This window comes from Cotesia typhae, unplaced genomic scaffold, assembly GCF_013202065.1.
Source record: "Cotesia typhae breed Kobodo isofemale line unplaced genomic scaffold, CoteBio_Ctyphae contig_30, whole genome shotgun sequence".
Taxonomy (NCBI): Eukaryota; Metazoa; Arthropoda; class Insecta; order Hymenoptera; family Braconidae; genus Cotesia; species Cotesia typhae.
The window spans coordinates 428,165-448,663 of record NW_027423739.1 but is presented as its reverse complement, the minus strand read 5'-3'; the positions used below and the strand labels follow the sequence as shown (position 1 = coordinate 448,663).

Genomic DNA, 20,499 nt, shown 5'->3' with positions numbered 1-20,499 from the left:
ACACACACACACACACACACACACACACACACACACCCACACACACACACACACACACACACACACACACACACACACACACACACACACACACACACACACACACACACACACACACACACACACACATACAGATACAGATACAGGCGGACATCATCGCGAAAACATTCAGGGAAGCTTCCTAGGACCTCAAAACGTCAAAATCTGATGAGAACTCGATTTTCGAAAAACGGGGTAAAACCAATAACTTCCCGTTTTTTGAAAATTTTCAATTTTCTTAGCAGGAAGTTAAAAAAGGTATTTTGATGAAAAGTTTATTTTTCTTGTTCTTTCAAGTTAAAAACAATGTTATAAAAAATAGTGAATAAATACTTAATTTAAATTTCGTTATCAGGTTCAAATTCTACAGTCAATTTGATCAGTTTGATTCTACAACATTAATTCTATCGCGATCTAGTCTTAGAACTCTGAAGAAAGAGTTTAGACTAAATTTTTCACTTTGTGAACTGGTTTAGTTTTATTCTTTTCAGGCACAAATAATATTATTAATCAATGTACATGTCTTTTTAAAGTATTGCCAGTGAAAATTATTTTATCTTGTATAATATCGATGAAATCTTTTAGTAAATATACAATAAACAAATATCTTAATAAATCATTCTTCAACTTCAAGAGCTTTATCATCAAGCCAAGGTCGAAAGATTGGTAAAGTTGAAGGATAATGAGCTCCTCTTTTCGATGGAGCACTGGATATTAAACCTCCCTCTTGTCGAAGTGGGTAAGTCGCTAATACAATAGGTATTTGTAGCTTTATCTCTTTATCCAAACCTTTTGGGCTTATTACAAACTGAAACAATGTAGTAAATACATTTTTATTAAGTTAATTAATATTTGTAAACATGTTAATTTCCTAAACACACAAATTCGCACACTGTATATAGAAATAGCTTTTTCTTCAAAATTTATTGTCATGAATGAGAAAAAAAATTTTTAAACACCAATTTAAAATAAATGTCTAACTTATATTAAACATTTTGCTAAAATTTTTCAAAAATGTTTGTTTCATTGTTATAGTTGAATACAAATTTTTTTCTGCGTCTAAAACATGCAATTGCCTACGCGAAATTGTCTAAGATTATTGATACTCACATAAACATGATAAAGTATATTAATTAAATGACATCCTCGGAGATTAGTTGGCGGTAAAGGCGGCACATACATCTGTTCATTCAACCATTCTTCACCTTCCCCTGGTCGAATTTTTCCTCGCGAAACACTAGCAAGCTCTCTCGTTTCGCTTGCTAAGATTTTGCCTCTACATAAATACTGAATTGTTTCTGTCAGGGATGCTTTGGTAGATTTCATTGTCACCTAAAAGTTTGAAAAATTGACATTTTGAAATATATTGAGTGTGATTCACAAAGTCATCTTTGTGGCCATGTGTAATTTGCTTTTTATGAAAAATTAGTATATATTATATCATAACATTAAAAAAAAATGGATTATCAGGTTTAATTTGACCAAATTAAAGTAGATAAATCTACATCTGCGATTTTTTTTTTATTTTAAGCTAATATTATATATTTTTTATTCGAAAATTATGTCTATTTACACTTAGAATTAATATACTTTTTATGTTTTATAATGTTTTGTGTTCATATAAATACAGAATCCTAGAATTAGCTATACTTTTGGGTTCTTTGCCTTACTAAATAAATAGTTAAATAATTGAAATTTGATTAAATTTAATCTGGGTCAATCTCAAATGAGCATTGCAAATCTCAACAGTTTTGTTCGGATTAAATAATAATTATATCTGGTCAAATCGGATTTGATTTGAGTAGATCATATCAAATCTATCTGGTTCTTTCGACCTAAAGATAATTAGACTTATTTTGATTTGATTTGATTTTACTGATTTGAACAAATTTAACATTTTATTTCCGAGATAAAAACTTTTTCAAAATTAACTTTAGAAAAAACTTTTAGAAGAGGATACACACCTTGCTTCGATTACTCACAGTTGCTGAGATTCCAATTGTTTCCCCTGGTACGTAACCTCCTCGATCAAGACTAACTCTGCAAAATATTGGTCCACTAGATACGCAAGAAACTCCAACCCGTTGTTCTACTTCTAATCGAGCTGGTTGCTATGTATTAATAAAATAAATAAAGCAATTAAAAAGTTATCATAGAATAGTTTAATTGTGACATTTTCGATTAATCAAAAAAATGGATGAACGTGTATAAAATATACTTACTGCTAATATTGGTGGTTCAAGATTTAGATCGATGGGATTCATAACGATAAAAACTTGTTGATTTTTATGTGTTAAGCCTCCAGGTTCACGTAATGCTGCTTTGCAGTAATATTGAACCCATCCATGTTTTCCTAAGAAAGTTGATGGTAGTCCCAGTGGCAAACCCAATTTAAAGGGAAAACTATGTATGCCAGGAGATAAAAAAGACGCATTTTCACCTGCATAAAAAAATTACAATGATCGACAATTTCAAATTTAATAACTTTTTAATTGTTGGTAAATAAATTTATAATCATAAAATTTTTGAATATTGTTATTTCTTATACTACAATTATGAACCCTAGGGTGATTCAAAAAAAAAGAATATTTTTTTTTTCGTTTGGTACTCTGAAAAATAGGTTCCTAGACACCTCCAAGAAAGCCTCTCCAAGCATGAGTTCTTAATTGTAACGGGAAGGTCCTCCTTCTTACAGTTTTCTATTTTTTCTTATTATCAGATAGAAAAATTTATATCTCGCTTCCAACTACTTGAAAAAATATCTTGTTCCTTAGATTTTGTAGGAAATTGAATGCTCTACAAAAAAGGTCTCTTACGATTTTTTCGTAAACCCAACCGTTTAAAAGATATTAACGGTTAAAGTTTGATTATTTTTGGGAAAATTTTTTATTTCTTATGAATTTTATAACTCAATGAAAAAAAATCATTATGAATGATGAAACTCATAGTTTTGTAGGAAATTTACTGCTCTATAAAAATGGTCTCTTATGATTTTTCGATCAAGTTGAGCGTTTACGAGATATTCATCGTCAAACATCAATGCATATCAATTTTTCTAGTTTTTGATCAATAATTCGAAAAATTTCAATTTATTCTGTGAGTTTCAAGGAAATTTAGACAAATTTGAGTTTTTATTATAAAAGCAACTCCTATAGATGTTTTCTGTTCAAAAATTCATTTAAAAGTTTTTATTCTAATAATATTTTTTTAAATTTTATCTTTAATAATTTAAAATCTTAATCGCGTTGTCATTTATTATTATGAAATTTGTTCAGTGCGTATTTTTAATTTGTTTTTCACAAAATATACATAAAATTTTCGTTCGAGGGGATTTTTGTTTTGAATTCCATTTCTTCTTCTGTTTGTCTTCTGAAACTAACGCCATCTATGTTTTTACTCTCAACTATCTTCAGTATCTACCCATTTAATACCGTATTTTCAGTGTTCCTAAAACTGATCATCTTGAATACGTAATAAAATAATTCATTTTAAATAAGTCTTATAATCATCACATAAATTTATTTATCATCAATTAACCTACAATGAATAAAGAAATACGTTTTATCGGAATACCTCTACAAAGAATTTCGGAACGTAAGTTACCAAAAGTGAAAGAGGTTATGCGTGTGTTTTTCTACCAACTTAAAATTTTAAAGTATTCAATCAAACAAAGTGCTAAAAATTCAGTTGACCAAGTTATTGAACTGTGGAGAAAAAATTAGATTCCAACTAGTGGAGCTCCTAATGCAGTCAAAAAATTTCTTCGCTATCACAGTCAATGGTTAAAATTACAAAAAATTTCGATAAAAAGAATTCAGCGCAAAACCAAAAGGAAATGAAATTTCAGACTGATCTTGAACAATTATTCGACATTGTGAGCGAAAAATCCTTAAAAGTGCTTGATGATAATATTAGAAAGTTGTATTTGGATCAAAAATTCGGTACCCATAAAGAGATTCTTTCTAATAATGTACCTGTATCAAACTTAACCACGACTATGATGGGAATAGATGAGAGTAGTAAGTATCTGAGATATTTAATTATTATAAAGTCAGGTAGTAGTGTAACTTTTCATAGATGACTAGATGACATTTGACTAGACAATTTTTGGAGTTCTTTCTTAATTATTTGTCATCAAAATGAATAAATTCTATACATTTTCTTCGTTTAATTTATAAAACAGATCTTATTCCAGACTTAGATCAACCGTCTACCAGTCATGCGATTGTTCCAAGTGAAAAATCAGAGTCGTTCTCTACGTATACATTAAGTGGAGTTACAAATTTTGGATCTGATTCAGAGTATGAACCTCCAATTCCGACAAAACGAGCAAAACTTGATGTCTTAACTCCTGAAGTCATTTTTGGACTCGACCGAGCTAATGTCAGCAGTAGAAATGCGATGTTTATTATTGCTCCGGTTTTACTAGCAGTAGGTATTAAAATTGAAGATACAACGCTCAGTTATAGTTCAATTCAACGAGCTCGTATGCTTCAAAGAGAAGACATTGCTAAAGGACTTAATGACAACTTTAAGACACACGATAAATACGTTGTGCATTGGGACGGAAAAATGCTGAATGACCTTGTTGGATCAAAATCTGTGGAACGGCTACCAGTTATTTTAACTGCATTTGGTACCGAACAATTACTTGGGGTTCCAAAAATGAATTCTGGGACGGCAGACAATCAAACATCAGCCATTTTATCGACATTGAGTGAATGGGGTATTACTAATTATGTTAAGGCGATGTGTTTTGACACGACGGCAGTTAATACAGGTAACTTATCAATGATAATTTAATCTAAAAAATATTTAATTATTAACGTTCTAGTTTAATTTTTATTGCTTACTGAATTTCACTTTTGAAATTATTGAGAATTATTTACTCATTTGGATTTTAAATATAATCTACAATTTGTTGAAAATATTAAATTTAACGATAGTTATCTATTTTCTTTATACAGGAATTCATAACGGTACATGTAAGGCAATTGAAAAGACTTTGGGAAGAGAGTTAATCTAGTTACCATATCGTCACCACATTTTTGAGATCATATTGAGAAGTGCATTTGAAGTATATTGGCCTGTGTCATCTGGGCCAAACGTACCAATGTTCGGAAGATTTAAAAATCATGGGATGAAATAAATAAAACTAATTATAAATCTGGAATTGAAGATACTGTTGTTGCTGATATCATTTTGGATAAAAAAATGAAATATCTAGTTTAATTGCACAATCCTTACAGGTATGATTTAACTGCGATTTTAAGAAAAAAATTTTCTTGTTTCTGACAAATTTTTAATTGTTTTTGATAGTTACTACAACCCCGAGATGACTATAAAGAATTGTTGGAATTGTCGTTGATTTTCCTTGGAGAAATGCCTCAAGAAGAAATTTTTTCAAACGTCCTGGTGCAATTCATCATGCTAGGTGGATGGCAAAGGCAATTTACAGTTTAAAAATGTTTCTATTCAGAAATGAATTTAAACTTTCTAATAAAGAATTGGACGGTCTTCGGCAAATTTGTATATTTATAGTTACACTGTATTTAAAAGCTTGGTTTTCATCAACTTCTGCAACAACTGCTGCTAATCATGACTTGCAGTTTTTGAAAAATTTATTCGAGTACAAAAATATCAATTCATTGATTTCTTCAGCAACTTGTGAAAAATGATTTTGCATTTATGGTATTTAAGTGATGAACTTGCCATTTTATCATTATTTGACGATACCGTTTCATTGGAAGTAAAAAAATATTGTTGGAGCTGTTAATACTCGTAACGGTACAGATTCTAAAGCTAAAAATTTATAATTGATAAAAACGATTTGAATTCATTAACGCAAAAAGTCTGAGTGACTTTGTTTCTAAAAAGTCTTTAAATCTCTTTAAAATCTTTGATTTACCATATGACTTCCTTGATAAAGATATTGAATCGTGGCCTACTAATGACAGTTACATTGAAAATAAAGAATACTTTAACCAATTGAAAGTTGTTAATGATTCAGCAGAACGAGCTGTTGCATTAGTTAGTGAGTATAATCAATGCTTGACAAAAATGAAGAGCAATTCCAATACTTATTGCAAATTATCAAAGAACATCGAAAAAACTACCCAAACTGCAATAGAGGAAATTATTTACAGTAAAAGTGTACCGTTATGTTGAGAATATTGAAAATTATATGGCAGTTGATAATTAAATAAATAAATTCTTCGATAAAAAAGTGAAACACATGTGAAACACACTAAATTGAATTATATATTTAAAAAAATGCACTAATTTTTTGTTTTAATGTAATCAAACATGTCCAAGACTAAAAAAACTAATTAAAAAAATAGTTCATAACATATTTCTATTCATAGAAACTCAAATTTGTCTAAATTTCCTTGAAACTCACAGAATAAATTGAAATTTTTCGAATTATTGATCAAAAACTAGAAAAATTGATATGCATTGATGTTTGACGATGAATATCTCGTAAACGCTCAACTTGATCGAAAAATCATAAGAGACCATTTTTATAGAGCAGTAAATTTCCTACAAAACTATGAGTTTCATCATTCATAATGATTTTTTTCATTGAGTTATAAAATTCATAAGAAATAAAAAATTTTCCCAAAAATAATCAAACTTTAACCGTTAATATCTTTTAAACGGTTGGGTTTACGAAAAAATCGTAAGAGACCTTTTTTGTAGAGCATTCAATTTCCTACAAAATCTAAGGAACAAGATATTTTTTCAAGTAGTTGGAAGCGAGATATAAATTTTTCTATCTGATAATAAGAAAAAATAGAAAACTGTAAGAAGGAGGACCTTCCCGTTACAATTAAGAACTCATGCTTGGAGAGGCTTTCTTAGAGGTGTCTAGGAACCTATTTTTCAGAGTACCAAACGAAAAAAAAAATATTCTTTTTTTTTGAATCACCCTAATGAACCCATAAATGTAATTTTTTACCTGGTTCACCTAAAAGTCGCATTCGAAAATCGATGTAATTTTCTTTATCATAAACCCGCTCAGCTCTTTGACTTCTTACTCGTACAACGCCCTCGCCAATTACATGAAAATGCAGTCCTGAAACACTGACATCGAATTTTTTGTACTAGTTACAATATTTAAATTTCATTCTTCAATTTATGACATAGGGCGTGTAATGAATGTTTTGAGCTCTTCAAACTACTCATCAAAAAAATCTGGAAAACGGTTAACCCTAAGGGCCATTACCTTTAATAAATCATAGTTTAATAAATCAGTATTTTTTGAATTTTCAAACTGCAATAACTTCTGAATGAATGAACCGATTTTCACGCAGTTAACAGCATTCCACCCAGTTTTTTAAATTCTACAATATATTTTTAAACACAAACTGATCAAACCGAAAATCTAAGAAAAATTTGAAAAATGCACTTTTTCTTAATTTTATCGACAACGATAACTCACAAACCAATTTTCAATCAACCGATTTTCACATTCTTGGGAGCGATCGACGTGGTTTTGTGGGCTCTAATAATTGTTTTATTTCATTGAAAACGATCCAAAAAAAAATCTCGAAGTTATGTCAAAAAAACACTTTTTTCAAAATTTTTCAACGTCGATATCTCTCGAACAAATTAACCGATTTTTACGCGGTTTGCAGCAATCTATGCAGTTTTTTAAGTACTATGAACAGTATGTTAACATAAATTGATCAGATGAGAAATTTTAGAGTTTTTCTTGAAAGATTCCATTTTTTTTATTTTTTCGATTTCGTTCGTTCACGATATCTCCCGAACGAATGAACCGATTTCGACGCGGTTGGCAGTGATCGACGACGTTTTTGAAAGTTAAGAGCTAATTAGTTTTTGGAATCGATCGCTAGGACCGTTTAAAAGTTATTCCAAAAAAACCAGTCTAAAAAAAATTTTTTTTTGCAGTTTTTTTGAGATTTCTTGGAATCTACTGGTCCGAATCAGTTCAAATTTGTAGGAAATCTAAGTTTGGTGGAACCTAATCGAATGCCACCTACCGCGTTTCGATCGGTCGAGCCGTTCAAAAGTTATAATAGGGTCACATACTTACACACACATACATATAGACATAGTGACACCCTCTCGGGGACCCTCGAAATGGCTTCCTAGGACCTTAAAACGTCGAGATCTGTTGAAAACTCGATTTTTGCAAAACGGGGTAACACCAATAACTTCCCGATTTTTGAAAATTTTTAATTTTCTTAGCGGGAAGTTAAAAAGTTTTGTACAAAATAATTATCTAATTACAAGTGAGATAGTTTCATCACAGCGATTAAACAAAACATTTTTTTATGGATTATTATAAAATGTAGATGATATTTATTCACCATAAATGAAGTTGGATTTTTATATTGCATAGAAATAATGAACTCTAATAAATAACAATCAATGAATAATAAATAACTATTTCAAACGATGAAATTGTGATTTTAATGATTAATTTGTGACATTTATTATTCGACTACTATGATTCAACACTATGTAGCAGAAATTACCGTTCCAAATAGTAAAAACAGCTATGTAAGTACCAAAAACATTAAAATGATACATCGAAGTCTAAATTACTATTTGAAACAGTAAAAACCATTAACAAGAATATGAGCACATTTCATAAATAATTTTTTTCTGGGTGGCATTTTATTATCCAAATATACGGAAACAAAAATTTTTGACTGGAGGGTAGATTTTGTTGGCTCAAGAAAATGTTAAGGAAGATTGAAAATTTCTTAATTGAAGTCAAAAATTATTGAGCCAAGAAAATTTCTTCTTGCTTCAAAATAACTTTTTTCTTCCTTAAAATTTTCTTGGTGCAAGATGTATTTTTTTTCTGTGTATATTCATATTTTAGATGGATTTTTAACCATGAATTATTATCGAACGTAAATCAAAAAAATTGTGTGTGTCAGCTCCGACGCACGACTGGAGTTTACTCCTTAAGTACGATTGTCTAAACATACCCAAAAAGAGTTTATCCAACTGAAAATAAGATTAATACCATATGAAAGGGTAAATTAATAAATTAATGAAAATAATATACATATATAAATATATATTTATTCATTTTATATACATTTATTATAACTAATCGGCGAAATATTTTATATTAAACTTTTCACAATAGTCAATTTCAGATGTGCACAAATATTTCATTAGGAATGTTGATAAATTATGTAATTATTATTATCTGACAATGATCATTTATTTTTTAAATATTATTTTTCAATATTAATTAGATCAACATTACTTTCATTTTTAATTACAATGACAAGTGGTTTATGGTAACTAAAATAAGACACATGGACGTTGGTAGATACGTGGTTCACGAATCTCGAAAATACCGCATCAATGGTTGTACCATACCTCGTTGTCCCCATTGTTCTATCAGAAACAATTCAGTTCAGATTTTAAAAATTGTATTAATTTCAATCCGTCATCTTTGCTAAGATCGACATTAAAATCGCCGCTTAGTACGAGCGCCAGTAAATGGTATTCTTTTCCAAGTAGTTTTGATCCACCTTCTGTATAAGACAATAATGCCTCAAAAATGAAATCTATTACATCATTAACCTTTTGATTAACAGAAATGTAAATCGAAACTATAACAATGTGATTACCGTTAGGCAAAGTACATCTCGCAGCATATATGTGCTTCCTGCATTAATTTTTTTTTTTCAATCTGTAAGTTCGCTGTTTCTCGGCTGGAGTTTTTGGAGGTGGTTTAGATTTTTTCCTAGTAAAAAAATGTAAAAAAAAAAAAAAATTAGAAAATTTATAAATGCATAATTATAAAAATTTTAACCAACTTTAAGAAAATTGATAAAAAAATGTTTTTATAAACATTTTTTAAAACTATTATAATTAATTTTTTATTTAAAATATAATATTATCTTAATAACTAACAAAATATGGTTATAAAAAGATAATTGTCACTAAATCTTTTACGTACAATAATAAATAGTACATGAAAATTATTTAAGTATGCTAAAAAATAACTTTTCGAAAGAAAATTTTATAAAAACATTATTACATATAATCATCATTATAATAAAGGAATATTATTGATTTTTCAGATAATATTATCGAATTATTGATATTTAAAAATTATTCATAAAATAAATCATAATAACCTGGAGGAATTTATAGACATCGAAAAAAAAAAAAATTAATTTTTGGTTAGGTTAGAAATTGTCTAAATTGGATTAAATATCTAATTTTATGTGTTATTCTCAAATATATATTTATATGAACTACATCGATAATTATTAAATATTTAATAAATACAAATCGCACATGCTCATGCATATAATACATGAATTATAACGTACCTTTTACCCACGTGGTTGTTAGATGTTCCGGCAATATTATCTACACCCCTTTCTGCCATAGTTATTTAAAAATACTTTCAGTTCACTTTAGCGAAATATAATGATAAAAATTATAACTTCACAATAACAATATTAATTATTGATATGTATAACAAAAACAGCAATATAAGCAGATTGACACTGATAGAAACAAACAAGCCGAATAACATATAGGTACAGTCGCCTTGCAGCATACACTATGTACGTCTTAAAACACTCACAACCAAATTAGAAAGTTGCGCACCAAAAAAGTAACGAGGTCATTCATCAGTAGATTTTACCTCATATTTTTCTCATACCGGGCGCCTTATATATGAAAATCGATTCTTAAGGAGTAAACTCCAAAAACCTCTGTTAAATAAACGTTATTAAAATAGTTATTATTATATATCATGTAATGACTCCTGAAACAATACAATCAAAATATTTTTTATCACACGATGTTAATCAAAAAGTTTGATGTTACATAATTTCAATAATTGTAAAAAATAATTGACTACAACTATATTTACAAAATTAGAAACTATTATAAATTTTGTTACCTATTTAGGATGAAAATAATTTTTCTTATTCTCGGGAAAAATTTTTTTATGAAATTTAATGCTTAAAATGGCTTGGTGAAATTTTGTGAGATTTTGCAAAATTAAATGAAATTTTATAAAAATTATCTCGTGGTCGTAGATAAAATTTTATAAGTATTCATAAAGAATATATGCAATTTCATGGAAATATAAAAAATTTCATATCAACAAATCATCTTGATTTCCTTCGGGGAAAAAATTCCCATTTTATAAAGTTTTATAAATTTCTAGGAAATTTAAATCATTTTATAAAATTCCACAAATATTTATAATATTTCATAAAACTTAATTATATTTCAACATAGTGAAATTTTATAAACTTCAATGAAATTTCATAAAACTTCATTAAAAAATCTTCTCCAGGGTTTGAATATTTTAATATCCGTATAAAAAATTGTTTTGATCGCAAGTTTCTCAATTATGTCCCAAAAATAAATCCTATATCAAATTCAGATCTTTCTTTTTTAACTGTATTTTAAAAATTAACTATTACCCAGTAATCTTTGAACAGAAAAAAATATCCACGCATGCGCGGTGGTGCGTACAATAGTTCTTATAAATATGTTAAATTATCTTGATATAATGGACCAATTTTAGTACAGTCTTAAAAAAATTTTTTACCTAAGCATTCAAATATTTTTGAGTATGACTATTTCAAAATAATTTTCTCGATCAAGAACGAACCTCGATTTATAAAAATACATAAATTTATATTTAATTATTATTTGAATGGATACTTATAATTTTTCTACATACTTTTATTATTTCGTGCTCAAATATTTTTTTTTTTTCACTTTATATTTGGTTTTTTTAAGCTAAAAAGTAAGCTATTACGGTATTATAACTATTTTTTTTTTAATTTAATTTTCGAATAAATTTCTGATCACAGTTATATGCCTGAATTTTATATTGTTATTGAAGAGTGCTAATATGGTGAATAACCTTCATTTCTATTTATACCTTTTACCTCATCTATGTTATTTTTTAATGAGTAATGTACTTTTTATAGCACATTAAAACAAAACGTGAATTAAATTTTTGTAATTTATTTTAAAGTAACCTAACTTACCAGGTTTCATCATCTAATTCAATGAGTACTCTTCCAGATAAAAAATGCCCAGGAAAATATAGAAGATTAGTATTGTCGAAAAGGATAATAAATTTGTTTAATTTTCTCGTCATTTTGTTTTAACGTTTTACTTAACTCTATTCTTATGTGCAATAAATATTTGTTTTTATTGGAGTAATTAACTAGGTATTTCGTTGTATAACCTGTTAATAATCACATGTCACTTACACATAATTTTAAGCACTTATAATCAACGAATAACATCACTTTTGGAGTGTACGTTTCAATAGGTTTATTTGTATGTGAAATTTTTATAATCCATAATATTTTTTACTGTGCTTAGAATATTTTGTTATTTTTTATAATTTTATTTGTTAAACAAGAGAATTATGTCAATGCAATACATTTTATGTTTAACTGAAGTACAAAATAATATGATAAATAAAATTACATATTAACAAATGTACTTAGTATTTATCACTTACGACATGCATGAAACTATGTTAACTATAGAGTTAAGGTTGTTCGTCTGGTTCTGTCCATTCTTGGTAGCGATGTCACTTTCGCTTCCTCCTACCTTCAGAGAGCCTTCTCCATCAGAATATCAACTTGTTTTGTAAAACGTTGGTAGGCTGGATTCTATCAGTACAGAATAAGCACATTCCTCAGTTTCAAATTCAAGAACATTTAATTCTTCACATACAGCCGAGTCTTGTTATGAACCCCCTATTAGTTTCTCTCATATTATCGCGAGTCTGATTAAAAAAAAAAAAAACACAAATAGGACTCACAATGAGACTCAACTATACTTCCACAAACAATATATATAAATATATATATATATATATATATTGTGGGAAAACTTTTATAATTATTCTTTTAAATACATTATTTTTAAAATTCATCAATTTATTAAATAAAATTACATATAATTGAATAAGAAGATTATGACAATGCTTCTTTGTAAACCAAATTACGGGTCGTACCGTCTTCTGGAACATAAATAAATAAACTCGAAGAATCACTCACTTTAGAGCAAAATCAAGTAAACTTGCAACTAATTTTGAAAGTTGGATAATTTTTTATTTATTATTTAGTTTAATTATTAGGGAGTATTTTTATAAGCTCTTCATCATGCTTTACTAACGTTTGCACAGTTTCGGAATGTTATGGAGAATGTACTCGCTAAAAAACTGATCAGGCTTAACAAACAGAAGCAGCAATCACTGGATTGGAAAAAAAATACTGATAAAAAATAAGTCGAGTTGATTTTTTATAATATGTACTGTTTTTTTATTCTTCTTTTCTTTTTCATGTGTTGAACTTGATTAATAAATGATGTCGGATCTTAATAATTCACTTCTTTTTATTGAATTTATATTTATATGTTATGATTTGATCTTCAGGAAATTTTTAATTGAATATTTTATTTTTGACAGAAAATAACAAATTAAATTAACTTTAATTGAATTAAAGGTTGTAATTGGATAACATGAATACTTAAACTCTAAAATTTATCAAGTCCGTCTTATTCATCGAAGATGAGAAAATTAAAAATTTTCAAAAATCGGGAAGTTATTGGTTTTACCCCGTTTTTCGAAAATCGAGTTTTCATCAGATCTCAACGTTTTGAGGTCCTAGGAAGCTTCTCTGCTATTCCCGCGAGAGTGTCACTGTGTGTGTGTGTGTGTGTGTGTGTGTGTGTGTGTGTGTGTGTGTGTGTGTGTGTGTGTGTGTGTGTGTGTGTGTGTGTGTGTGTGTGTGAGCCTCTTATAACTTGTGATCGGTTAGACCAATTTCATCGCGGTTGGCGCCATTCAAAATGGCTTGGCCAAACTTAGATTTCGAATACAATTTGGATCGATTCGGATCGATAGATTTCAAGAAATCTAAAAAAAACAGTGAATAAAAATTTTTTTTAAAGTGGTTTTTTTGGAATAATTTTTAAACGGCTTTGTCGGTCAACTCCAAAAACTAATCAGCTCTTAACGTTGGAAAACTACGTCGATCGCCGCTAATTCAGTCAAAATTGTTGAACCGGTCCAGAGCTGAGAAAACTTAACCTTAGGGTAGAGAGAGTGGAGGAAGGTGCTGTTGAATAATAAATAATTAATTAACAATATATCGATATTTATTAACAATAAAAAAAAATTAACAATGGTTGACTTACAATTAGTTAACAAAATGCATTCACTCACACACTAACCACACTTAACAATATCTTAATCTCGACGAGCCCCTCCCGGCGTCTACCCGTCGATTTCTAACACGTGCCCCTCCCGGCGTCTACCCGATTTCTAAACCTACAATCACCCGCACAGAGACGAATCATATACCGGGCTCGTTGACTCGGCTCACAGGAGTAACAGCCCAGCGACGAAACATAGACCTAGATACTCCTGCAGCTTATACACACTTTACTACAGAACAACAGCCCAGCGACGAAACATAGACCTAGATGTTCTGCAGCACACTCTCATAACCCACACTTGTCTCACACTCACACTGCTGACTTGACTTTAATTAATTTTTACTTTATAAATTTTATTTTAACAAAATCGAATGTAATTAATTTTTAGTTAAATAATTTAAATTAAATTATTCAATCATTAGTAATTTACTAAAACGACAAACAATATTCAATTGACAACCAATTTCTAACTAACTATTACCATTCTCAAATTCCAATTGTTAATTTCAATTCTATTAAAAAATTAGATGGATTAAAATTCCTCAGCAACTTATAGTCATCGTCTTAACAATACAACAATAACCATTTAGACAATAGGTCTTAATATCCTGAACCAACGTTTGATAATTAAATGAATCACAATATAACTTTTCCAATCACATTCAAAATTATTAACACAAGTTTAATTAACTAATTCTGACTAAGTTTTTACTGTGACAATTTTTGACTCAATTAACTAATTTCTTGGACTTAATGTCCACGCCGATAATGATCAAATTGGAATAAAAATTAATTTAATTAATCCACGAACTTAATCCCAAAAATTACTAAATTCACACTTGACGAAATAATTTTATAATATAATATTTTCAATAAATAATTCCTAATATAATATTCTTAATAATTTTCCAACCTATATTATTTTCAATAATTAATTCTCAATATAGAATTCTTAATAATTAATTCTTAATACAAAATATTATCAATAATTTTCTACTCGTTTTATCAAATAGGCACAAGTCGGAATATTCAAATTTCAATTGCTAGAATATTCGCTAGCTGTTTTGCTTGGTATTGGAATTTACTGCGACACAAAAACTGACGCTTGACCAAAATTCCACGGATAAAAATTTGTCGATTTTTCTAAATGACAAAAGTTAATCAATTTTTCTAAGTTAATTATTATAACAATAAATTTAACGATTTTCCAGATGTTAATTAATTGATTGAAAATTTTTAGTTATTAAAATTTTCCCGCAAGGTCGATTGAGTGATCCTCGGGTATAAACCCCCATGAAAATCACTAAATCCAAACTAGCAAATGTTCCACAATTAATCTATTAATAAAATTTTATATAAAAGGAAAAGAGGAATGATAGACCGAGTATAAACCGCGGTCTACCTTCCACCCACGGAATGAAATAAAGTACCTGAGTATTTGACTTAAATTCCTGTTCACGATGTCTCTCTGACGTGGTGAATTCTCTGGGTACTCGTTGGTTGGTTTTCTTTCACTCCGGGGATCCGTCTTTACTTCAAACTCCAGTTTTCCTGTAACAGTAAAAATGTTAGAAATGTTGTCTCCAAGATTGAAAAGACAATCTTGATAAATTTTCATCGCACCGTTCCAAAATTCACGTGCGAATATATTAATTACCTGTCTTTCTGTTGAGTAGTAACCGGTGCGGTTGACTATCAAACCTCTTCTGATTTTGTCACACGCTGTCTCCTGAGTACTTACCCATTTTTCCCCCTCTTAATTACTACACGGAAGGCCCCGAAGATCGGGGCGCGCCAGTGCTGAGTCGACTAATTATCGACCTCTGGCGACTTATCGATTTAGGGTAATTTACCCTATTACACGGTTGATTCATTCCAAAGTTACGACAGTTTGAAATTTCAAAAAATAGTGTTTTATTAAACTTTTGATCTCGAAGAGCTCAAAATCACATATAAATTATATTAGTCATTAGTGCAATTTTAAGTGTTTAGATATGGAATTAGCGGGAAGTTGCAGGGATGGCCTTTTTAGGGTCAACCGTTTTCCAGATTTTTTCAATGGCTAAGCTATACGCATTGAAAAGTCTGAAAAAAAAAAAACTTAATTAACTATAGAGATGTAATTAATGAAATTAATAAATAAAAAGACACTCACCAACAGTCCCTTGTGGAAATAATTCTCTAAAAAAACTCTTGAAAAGTCTTTATAACTCTGAATAAGACTTTTCGAAAGTCTTCACATCCCTAAGTAAGTAAAGGAAAGACTTAATAAGTCTTCAAAACTCTGCAATACTCTTCAAAAGTCAAATTTTCCCTACAATTTCGGAATTTCTCAAAGAGTTATTAAGACTTGATAAGACTTGTTCAGTTTTACAGGAAAAGAAGAAAATATTTCTTTTCAAAAAAATTACTTATCAGAATTAAATCCGGAGGCACTGTCGTGCCTCAAGTCCGGAGGCACTGTCGTGCCTCAAGCCAAGTACACGTTCAACGACACACATGAAATGTGTGTGAACGTGTAGGCGCGAGGCTACAGTGCTGCCTTTATTCTCGAGTCAGATGTCAACATAACCTCACTTTATTTTCAACTTGATTTATTTTATTACTATATACATGTCAACACTTGTCACGCGCTTTAAATAGTTTAATTATTAGTTCTTTTTATAAAACAGCAATAATTATATAATTTTTTTCATTTTTTAGCGTTATCTTAATTTATCAAATTTTCGCTCCCCCGTTTTTCGATACTACGAAAGATTTTACTAATTTCGGTCGAATTTTTTATTTCGAAGTTGGTACTTTTCAATTTTCTGCGTATAGTATTGGTAAATGGTAAGAACTGGTATTGCCGTCTGGTGGCTCAAGTTGAAACTACTGAAACCAGGTCAGCTGTCATAATAACATTATAAACTGTAGTAGTAAACAAACGTTATATTTGCAATTAAATCTATTTTTAATTAAAAAAAAATATATGTAATGATGGACAGTGTCGATGATTCATTGGGAGTACGCTTTCCTCCAAAAGAAAATAAACATAAAACATTTTGTAGTGTGTATAGGTGTCACAGTAAGGCTTGCAAGGATTTTGACGTTCGGTTTCATCATTTTCCAAAGGAAAATGAAAATTTCATTAAAATTCAAGACATTTTCGGAACGGATGTGAAAATGGACTGTCGAAAAATTTGGCAAAAAGTTTTGAAAATAGGAAAGAGGATTTCGGATAATATGCAAGTTTGTTCCTTGCACTTTAAGAAATCTGATTATTTCTTCTCAGGTAGGTAATTAAATTTATTTTTTAGCTCATAACATAGTTTTGTTGTTTATAAAATTAATTTAAAAAACTCATCTTCTCTATAGATAATGATTTAAAAGGCAAAGCACGATTAAAAAAAACTGCAGTACCTTCTTGTAATTTACCTTGTACTGAAATAAAAACAGCATCAAGAATTAAAATGAATAATGACAGAGAAAAAAGAAAAATTCAAAGAGACAAGAAGAAAAATATGATAGTTTCAAATACTCAAACTACTAATAATCAAGAACTAGATTTATCTGCAAGTTTAACGACTAATGAATTGACTTTTGATTCTGATGGTCACAAAAATTCAGATATTTTGGATTATACTCCATCGAATCCTACTACTTCAGGTTTAAATGATAATGGATCCGTTGTGGCTATGCTGTCAGTGAAGAATGATGAAAGGTCTGCAAAAAAGTTCATTGATATTGGTATTCAGATTAAAAGTGGTGATTTGATGACTGATTTTTGTGATATGATCAGTAATGAGAAGGAACTGAACACTTTAACCGGGATTGTGAGCTTTGATATCTTAAATACCATCCTTGATGTTTTTAAGGACGGCTTTCCTAAATACGAGTCCGAAAGAATGCATCTGCGTAGCAAAATTATCATGACATTTGTCAAACTAAAACATAATTTGTCGTATGCTGTCTTAACCGTCATATTCAAATACTCTTCAGAGTCACATTGTCGTAAAATTATTCTGCAGATGATCGACATGCTTTACGTTTGTTTAGAACAGGGAATACCTTTTCCAGGCAAAGATGAAATCTCTAGGAATATTCCGATATGTTTTAATGACTTTAGAAATGTTAGAGTAGTGTTGGATTGTACTGAAATCTTCATACAAAAACCAAAGTCACTTTGCTGTCAACAAGCAACATATTCACGATATAAAAGTACATATACCATCAAATTCATGACTGGAGTGACTCCTGGAGGATCGTTGTCTTACATTAGTTCAATGTATGGAGGAGATCTTCGGATGATGCTATATTTGAACAGTCTAAGATTTTAGATTTATTAGAGAAAGGTGAAGCAATAATGGTCGACAAAGGGTTTAGGGTTGATAAATTATGCAAAGACAAAGATATAACTCTCATTCGCCCTCCATTCAAGAAAGAAAAACAGCAATTTTCCCGAGAAGAATCGCGGTTAAATGCGAAAATTGCCAGAGCACGAGTTCATGTAGAAAGATCTAATCAAAGACTTAAAGTATTCAAAGTGTTGGGTTCACGAATGCCAAGTGGCCTTGTTCACAAGGGCAACGAAATATTAACAATTATTGGTGCAATTGTTAATTTAAGTTCTTCAATTTTAAGTAATGATAAATTTATGTCAAATGATGCAGATTAATAATTAAGACACGATAATAAATGTAATTAAGAAAGAATTTATTAAAACTTCATAATAAAAATTATTAATTGAAAACATAAACATGCTTAAATATTTTTGAAGTGTTTAACAAAGTTTTTTTTACAAAAATAGTTGTTTTCGTACAAGTTTTTAATTATGTTGCTTACTTTCGCAAGCATAATGCAACATTTGATTGAAAAATATAAATTTTAAGGATATAAATAAGTCTTTTACAAATTTCTTATCATAATCAACAGATATAATTTTCATACTTTTGTCATGAGAAGAAAATAGTATAAAATCCGTTTTTTCAATATTCAAAATACCCATCCCAAGTTGAACCTGACCATAATATTTATGATTTTTTTCAAAGTTAAATTGTTATTATCTTCCGGAGTTTTTGTATGTACTTTATGTTAGAAATAATATCATCCATACTCAAAGATTTACCTTCATGTGGACATTTGATTTCAATCAACTTGACAGGTTTATCGTTTTCGAATATAACTCCGTCGGGAGAGTAACCAAGCCAAGGGTTATTTTCTGGAACTACGAGACCACATTGAAATACATTTACTCCAGCATATTTTTCATAAGCTTTTCTTGCATCTGATTCAAATTTTAAACCGTGGTTTATAGCTGCATTAGAAATAGTGCTTGGATAAAAATATTTGAGAGATTTTTTTGCCAATCTGGTTTTAGATTTTTTCGGTATGTGTACAATTCATAGCATCGAGAACCCGTGATTCTAAACTTTCGTTCGTTTTGCCATACACTATAAAATTTCTTTGTTTCTTTACAAATATGAAAAGGATCTCCTATTAACTGTTCGTAAGTTTTTGACAACATTCTCGCAGAGGTCGAAAAGTTTGATCGGAAATAGTAGAAAGGATTGATGACGAGGATAAGTGAGATATCAAACATTCAATCTGTCGAAGGTATTCAGGTGGTAGAGTCTCAACAGTGTGAAGTAGTGGAGTATGTCTTCCAGCTCTATTATAAATAAATTTAAAAACAATGTATAAAATACGATGTATAAATAAAAATATGTCCAAAAATTGTAAAATGCGTAATGAAGTAAATATTCTATAAAAATATATAAAAATAAACTTTTAAAAATGAAGCGGTTGACATATAAATTGTAAATAAGCATAAGGAATTCATCGTAAATTTAAAGAAAATAGAATTTTCTTTAACTTTGAAATATATACAAAATTGATTGCGTGAATATTTTTGATTTGTTGATAGCTGAAAAAAAGAATCATATATATATATATATATATATATATATATATATATATATATATATATATATATTTTTAACTATATCTACTTCATCATAATTTTCAATAGAAAAAAAATTAGTTATTAAAATCAATCATTCACGCCCATACGCATGCTCCGATAAAGATGACTTCAAATGTTTCGAATACAATTTTTCCTTAATTAATTTCTTGACATCCTTATCCAACTACAGATGATTCTTTTTGATCTTAAAACAACTATGCTCACTCAAAGGCTTTGCATTATATTGCTCTAAACAAGAATCCCGTGGCGCACTCCAAAGACATTTTCTGTCGGTAGATGTT

General features: G+C 29.3%; 3 protein-coding genes and 1 long non-coding RNA gene across 7 annotated transcripts; 2 read left to right on the top strand and 2 right to left on the bottom strand.

Moving 5' to 3' along the window:
- Positions 1-298: 298 nt before the first annotated feature.
- On the bottom strand, positions 299-15,927 carry Vdup1 (arrestin family protein Vdup1). Of its 3 annotated transcripts, XM_074240724.1 has the most exons (7): positions 15,911-15,927; positions 15,684-15,804; positions 6,998-7,122; positions 2,262-2,479; positions 2,004-2,150; positions 1,150-1,371; positions 299-847 (listed from the first exon to the last, which is right to left on the bottom strand). In XM_074240724.1, the coding sequence occupies exons 3-7, from the start codon at positions 7,017-7,019 to the stop codon at positions 656-658; spliced, it is 801 nt and encodes a 266-aa protein (XP_074096825.1). In that variant the 5' UTR covers positions 7,020-7,122; positions 15,684-15,804; positions 15,911-15,927; the 3' UTR covers positions 299-655. The 3 variants fall into 3 exon arrangements, with proteins under 3 accessions (XP_074096825.1, XP_074096824.1, XP_074096823.1); XM_074240723.1 differs by lacking the exons at positions 15,684-15,804; positions 15,911-15,927 and adding an exon at positions 12,548-12,567; XM_074240722.1 differs by lacking the exons at positions 15,684-15,804; positions 15,911-15,927 and adding an exon at positions 12,063-12,538.
- Positions 3,295-5,153, top strand: LOC141526011 (uncharacterized). 2 transcript variants are annotated; one of them, XM_074240725.1, is made up of 3 exons: positions 3,295-4,058; positions 4,223-4,819; positions 5,007-5,153. In XM_074240725.1, exons 1-3 carry the CDS (start codon positions 3,818-3,820, stop codon positions 5,063-5,065), a joined length of 897 nt encoding a protein of 298 aa, XP_074096826.1. In that variant the 5' UTR covers positions 3,295-3,817; the 3' UTR covers positions 5,066-5,153. The 2 variants fall into 2 exon arrangements, with proteins under 2 accessions (XP_074096826.1, XP_074096827.1); XM_074240726.1 differs by having other exon boundaries at positions 3,296-4,058; positions 4,235-4,819.
- LOC141526017 (uncharacterized) lies at positions 9,083-12,044 on the bottom strand. The gene is made up of 3 exons (XR_012478948.1): positions 10,955-12,044; positions 10,374-10,816; positions 9,083-9,778 (listed from the first exon to the last, which is right to left on the bottom strand). It is a non-coding gene; the product is annotated as an uncharacterized LOC141526017 (long non-coding RNA).
- Positions 15,918-18,572, top strand: LOC141525994 (uncharacterized). Its single transcript, XM_074240704.1, has 2 exons — positions 15,918-17,527; positions 17,611-18,572. The coding sequence occupies exons 1-2, from the start codon at positions 17,230-17,232 to the stop codon at positions 18,570-18,572; spliced, it is 1,260 nt and encodes a 419-aa protein (XP_074096805.1). The 5' UTR covers positions 15,918-17,229.
- Positions 18,573-20,499: the final 1,927 nt, after the last annotated feature.

What these genes read in the sequence shown, in the direction of transcription:
- LOC141526011 (XM_074240725.1), top strand. Translation starts at nt 3,818, where the DNA reads ATGGTTAAAATTACAAAAAATTTCGATAAAAAGAATTCAGCGCAAAAC. An exon ending in GATGGGAATAGATGAGAGTA is followed by an intron (nt 4,059 to 4,222) that starts GTAAGTATCTGA and finishes TTTATAAAACAG; the next exon opens with ATCTTATTCCAGACTTAGAT. An exon ending in CACGACGGCAGTTAATACAG is followed by an intron (nt 4,820 to 5,006) that starts GTAACTTATCAA and finishes TTCTTTATACAG; the next exon opens with GAATTCATAACGGTACATGT.
- Vdup1 (XM_074240722.1), bottom strand. Translation starts at nt 12,175, where the DNA reads ATGACGAGAAAATTAAACAAATTTATTATCCTTTTCGACAATACTAAT. An exon ending in GCGACTTTTAGGTGAACCAG is followed by an intron (nt 2,480 to 6,997) that starts GTAAAAAATTAC and finishes TTTTTTATGCAG; the next exon opens with GTGAAAATGCGTCTTTTTTA. An exon ending in CTGTGAGTAATCGAAGCAAG is followed by an intron (nt 1,372 to 2,003) that starts GTGTGTATCCTC and finishes TCAAACTTTTAG; the next exon opens with GTGACAATGAAATCTACCAA.
- LOC141525994 (XM_074240704.1), top strand. Translation starts at nt 17,230, where the DNA reads ATGATGGACAGTGTCGATGATTCATTGGGAGTACGCTTTCCTCCAAAA. An exon ending in ATCTGATTATTTCTTCTCAG is followed by an intron (nt 17,528 to 17,610) that starts GTAGGTAATTAA and finishes TCTTCTCTATAG; the next exon opens with ATAATGATTTAAAAGGCAAA.